Genomic DNA, 5,905 nt, shown 5'->3' on the forward strand with positions numbered 1-5,905 from the left:
TTTAATAATAAAAATGAATTATTTTTAATTGAGATTTTGATATAAAACGGACAAATATTTGGCTAAATTTAATGGTTTTTTATTATTCTATTTTTTAGTTTTCTTGAAAAGAATTGAATTGGTTAAATTAAGCAATTTTCGTTAAATTTAGTATTAACTGAATGAAAAAATATGAATGCATATTTTGTTAACTTACTTAAGTTTTGAGAATTATTAACTTTTTATTCATCTCTTTAAAAAAATAACAACATTTAATTTAATTGAAAAAAGTCCATAAACATAATTGAACAAAAAATTGTCTTTTTCCAAAACAAGTAAAATTGAAATATTGTCAAATTAATAAAAAACAACATTAAAAATCAACTGAAATTAAAATTCTCATTTAGAAACTCAAAAAATAAATGTCACAACTTCCAATCAATGTGATGAAAAAAATATCAACTCATTGTGATATACAAACATTTCTTCGTATTACTGAAACTTGTAAATTGTATTCTACGTTACAAACAGATGATGAATTATATACCAAAGTGTTAAACAACTCTGGAACTACCCACTGTAATGCAATTTCCAAATTAACAAATCAAAACAGATCAAAAATTTATGACACAACACAACACTTAGATATAGAAAACATAGATTGTGATATTCCAACCCAATTTAAAGGTTTATTACTTTTATTGTTTACAAACCATTGTGTTGCTTTATTTAACTTTATATGCTTATTATTGTTTGTTGTGTTATACCCACTTGCACTAGATAAAACGATACAAGTGAACGCTGGATTTTTTTCATTGTTTTTGATACCCCCAGCATTAAACATTTTTGTTGGAACATATTGGTATATTTTTTTAAGGTTTTGTTTTGAAGACTTCATTTCAAATAAAATCGAGGATATGTTGAAAATTCCAATCCCATTTAATGATTATATTCTTACACAACTGGCAGATTTTTCTGATATCAGCCTTATTTCTTTTTTACCATTTATCTTTTTTATAACAACAATTCTATTTGTTATTTACTCATTTGGTGTATTTTCAATTAGCTATGTTTTGTTACCTTTTTTGGTTCTCTTTTCTTTGAATATGTTTTCATGTGGTTTTGTTTGCTCAATTAGAGAGTGTAGTGATGATGATGATTTTATAGAAACTTGTATTGAAACCGAATTATTTACTTGTTACTTTTCATGTGGCGAATTTTTTAAATCGATTATTCTTTCACCTGTGATGACATCATTAATAGTATTATTAATGATAAAAATGATTAAAACAGACTCGTTTTCATATGAGACTGGTCTCATCTTGATTTCTCTCATATTGTCATTTTTATTGGTATTCGAATTGTTGAATGGACTGTTTATTTGGTGTACATATATTTTATTCATGTTTGAGTGGTGGGACGAAGATGGAGATAAGATAATACCATGTTTTGGTCGTGGATTCATCTATAAAAATATAAATGCAAGTTGTGAAACTTTATACGTGGGCGTTGTTGGGTTTGTGCCAATAATACTTCTCACAACAAATTTGTGTTTATGTTATCTAGTAAAATATAATACAGAAAACTATAAATTTAATTATTTCAAAGCATTTATCCCTTTGATTGTGGCTGTTTGCTTATTTTACATTTCAGGGTTTTTCAATGGATGTAATTTGAAAAAAAAAAACCAATGTTCGTTTTTTTGTCCAGACTAGTGTTATTGTTTGAAGAACATACTTTGTTGTGTATGTCCTGATAATATAAACTACTCTGACTTTAGATATTGATTTGAACCATTTTTATTTGTTTAATGTTTAAAATGTAAAAGTAAGCATTTTTTCAAAAGACATTGTTTGTTATGGAGTGATTGTTATTCAATTATTAATACTTAATATTGTAATATATATATATATATAAAATATGATTTAAAATAATTATAAATTTGAATAAAAAAAATAATAAAAGTATTCATACAAACTTAAAATGATAAATAATTAATTTTTATATTAGATGTACATAAGTGTTGAAAACTACAAGTATTATATTATTATAAACTTCTTTTTTTGAATTTGAATGTTTTATTTTAAATATTTCCAAAGTAGTTCAATAAGTTAAAAACATTATTAATTTAATCAGAACTTATTTTTTTAACCTTAGGAAGTCACTCGTTTTTGCCAATTTTTTTTGCTGGAAAGGGAAAACTGGATATTTTCTATCCAGATCCTTTTGTAAAAAATAAAAAACAAAATGAATAACAATAAAATTAATCTATTGTTTTAAAGCATTTACCACATAACACACGATTGTAATCACCACATGACCAAGTGGATAAGGTTGCACTACAAATGTCACTACAGGCAGTTGTTTTTTTTCTTTGCAATCGTGACAATATCCAGAAAAATAGCGAGGTAAAAGGGTGAAACTTCTTTTGAATTGGTTTTTTATTATCATTATTTACACACTGTTTTATTGCCACACGAATAAAAGCTTTCATTTCGTTGACATCAATGGGATACCATTTTCTAGTTCTTTTCTGATTAGCATACAAATATGTGTTTTTGTTGATTAACTCGAAGCATTCATTATCAAACAAATATTTAAAGCAGTCAAGTTCCGTGTTTATTATTGTTGTTGATTTCATGTTGCCACTTTTATCATGTAAAAATATAGAATTGACGTCGTCTTCTGTAAACTTGACATTTTTCCAACACAATTGACAGTTTGGATTAACACAATTTTCATGTTTATCGACAACTTCTTCCTGATAATTTTCTTCGTAATTTTCGTCGCTTAAAACATTGTCACTATCACAACTTTCTGACTCCTCCATTTCTTCTTTTTCCATTTTGTTTTTTGTTGTTTTTTATTTTTATTTTTTTTTAAATTTATAAAAAAGCGATTTAAAAATAAATATTCAATCTTGATATAAAATATCGAGATTTCTCTTCCTAAGGTTAATGTAAAAACTTCAAAATAATATTTATTCTAAAATTATATTTTTTTGTCTTTTCAATAACATTGATGAGGTTTATTTCAAAACAATAAATATAAACAACAATCGGTTTTTTAAAATAAAATAAAAGTCGTGTTTATATAATAAACATGGCATTTAAAATTGTAAATTCCTTTTTTAAATTTTATAAATAAAAACATAAATAATAATTACACTCTTTTTATCACAAATTCGAAAATTTTTAATTAAATAAAATTTTTATAATAAGTTTATGTTTTTGTTTAATTTCCAATTTGAATTAATTGTTTAACAATAGTGGTGTGTTCTTCTCAAAACAAAAAAAAATGGTTAAACAATTTTATAAATTTAAAAGTACGTTCTGTTTTTCTTTAACCATTTTCAAACAAAAATAAAATCACAATTCCTTCAAAACATAAAATATTTAATTAATTAATTCAAATTTTCACATCTGAAAACTTAAATCAATAAAACAACACAATGTCCAACGATTATCTTCTTCTTGATTCTTCGGATTTTGTCTTTGATGAATTTCCAATTGGTGAAGGTCTCGCTGGTGTTGTTTACAAGGCTTCTCTCAAAGGCCTCAATGTAGCTGTCAAAATTCCACGAGACGAAGTCTTTCAACAAACAAACCAAGTTCTTGGTGATTCCTATTACAAAGAAATAGAGACGATCAGGAAACTTCGCCATCCAAATTTAGTCTTATTTATCGGCACTGTATTAATACAAAATCGTCCATCTATAGTGACTGAGTATGTCGACTCAAATTTGGACAATTTCATTCATTTTCCAGACAAACTGCCGACCATCTTTTTATCTCGAGAATTTGACGTTCCATTGAAAATAGATTTATTCACGCAGTGCTGTATTGGGGTGCAGTGGATTCATAACAGACTCAATTTAATCCACAGAGACTTAAAGCCAACGAACTTTTTGCTCACAAAGACGTTTGAAATCAAAATCTGTGATTTCAACTTTGCGGAAGATGGGAGTGTCGAGGCACATCGCAAGTTTAAAGGATCTGTGTTGTACTGTGCTCCAGAAGTTTTAATGGAGTCAGAGACGTACGGCAAAGAGATTGATATCTATTCTCTTGGAATGGTCATGTATGAACTTTTCTATGAGAAAATACCCTTTTTTGACCACACACATCTACAAAGTGCAGAAGACTTGGTGATGTTACTTAACAGTAAAATAACACCGTTCCTGCCACTCAATTTCTTGAAACTAAATGAAAATAACTCGAAGATGGAGGACGACATTGAAAAGATAAAAAGCGAGTTTGGCGACTTACTTGATGTCGTTCCACGGTGTGCGGAAGATGTCATGTTGCAGTGTTGGGATCTAGATGGGAAGAAACGACCCTCATGTAATAAACTGGTTCAACTTCTTGAAGAGATGAAAGTGGAAACAACAGTCACTTCAGAGACTGCCGGCCAATGGTGGAAAAACTCGTTTTCGCAAAATGGAGAAATTCCAAAGGTTGTTACTGTTTTGGAGTTTGTTAGCGCGTTAAAACGGTTTATAACAAAAGACGACAAAGATTCCAAATTAGTGGAGTACATCAAAGAAGTGAAAGAAGTCGACTTAGAAACATTTGAGAAGATGGTCGATATGTTTGGCACGTTTTTTAAAGATAAAAAGTGCTTTACAATGATGTTGGAAGTGATGCATAGCGACTGGTGGTTCCCATTTTATTCCAAAGATGAAGCCGCCGCGCAACTTGAATCGACAGTCGACGGCACTTTTTTGATACGAGAAAGTACAAGTGTGAAAGGGTCGCCTCTGACGTTGTCAAGAAAGGATAATGGGAAGGTGGTGCATTCGAGAATTAATAGGATCAGTACTGGAAAAGAAATTGTATACTCGATACAAACAAAGGAAAAGAATCTTGTGAATTGGGATCTAACCGCACTTGTGGAGGAATTGATTAAGTGTGGAAGTATTAAAACTCCGTGTGAAAAATGTGGAACTTGTGGAAACTATTCTTAAATATTATAATATCGTTAACTATTTTTAATAGTTTTTTTGTGGATATAAATTGTGTTTGAAATTTGAATTAAAACTTTTTGACTATTCTGTTATTTAAAAGTAATAAATTAAACAAGTTAAATAAAATAGTTTGTATATAAAAACCAACAGAAAATAGTCGTACAAAGAGATAATTATCTTACACTTGTGATTTTAGTATCAAACAAACCGAAAAATCGGGAATATATCTTTACATATAAAATTTGACTAAACAATCAGGAAAATAATTGGGTTTTAAAAAATAAAAACCCGACTTTATACAAAAAAATACCATAAAACAATGTGTACAACTATTTTCTGCTGTACGACAGTTTTCTGGTGCTCTTTATATATATTATATTAAGATATATATGATAAATGAAATTGTATAATACAAAGAAACAGAAAAAAATGGATATCAAATGAAATTAAATAAATGTCGAAGTTATTGTTGTGAATAACTTGTTGTAAAACAGTTGGTTTGATAGCATGTGTTCAGTCATTCGTTTTTCTAAGACTTCTGGAATGTTGTTTTGTATGAATCTTGTGTAATCACAAAATTTTGCGTGTTTGTTATTTATGAATGTTTCAATGAAAGTGTCGCACATCACAAAGTACTTTTGTGTGTTGTTTTGAAACAATTTGTCTGTCTTTTTCTTGTTAACCATATCTTCTGTGTTCGCATTTATTTCAATAACAAAACAATCAAAACATTTCGGTTGGACACGATCAAATGATGCTGTTCGTTGTCGCGTGTTGTTTTGTGATGTTTTTGGCATATTAATCATTGTTTGTGTTTTCTGTGTATCCGTATATGCGTCTTTTTGAACTATACTGTCTCTCTCCATACTTGTTTCATTTTGATGTCCAATAAACTCCATTTAAAATGATTTACTAGTTTTTAGTGTTTTTTTAGATAACAAACATATATTTATTAAAATA

The 5,905-nt window shown here is 28.2% G+C and overlaps 1 protein-coding gene across 1 annotated transcript; it reads left to right on the forward strand.

Annotated features, from left to right (window-relative positions):
- Positions 1 to 3,430: 3,430 nt before the first annotated feature.
- EIN_036070 (serine/threonine protein kinase-transforming protein raf, putative) lies at positions 3,431 to 4,945 on the forward strand (the record flags this gene model as incomplete). The annotated part of the gene is made up of 1 exon (XM_004185618.1): positions 3,431 to 4,945. The coding sequence occupies one exon, from the start codon at positions 3,431 to 3,433 to the stop codon at positions 4,943 to 4,945; it is 1,515 nt and encodes a 504-aa protein (XP_004185666.1).
- Between the last annotated feature and the right edge of the window lie 960 nt (positions 4,946 to 5,905).

Source organism: Entamoeba invadens (genome assembly GCF_000330505.1).
Source record: "Entamoeba invadens IP1 unplaced genomic scaffold scaff_1105074726613, whole genome shotgun sequence".
Taxonomy (NCBI): domain Eukaryota; phylum Evosea; order Mastigamoebida; family Endamoebidae; genus Entamoeba; species Entamoeba invadens.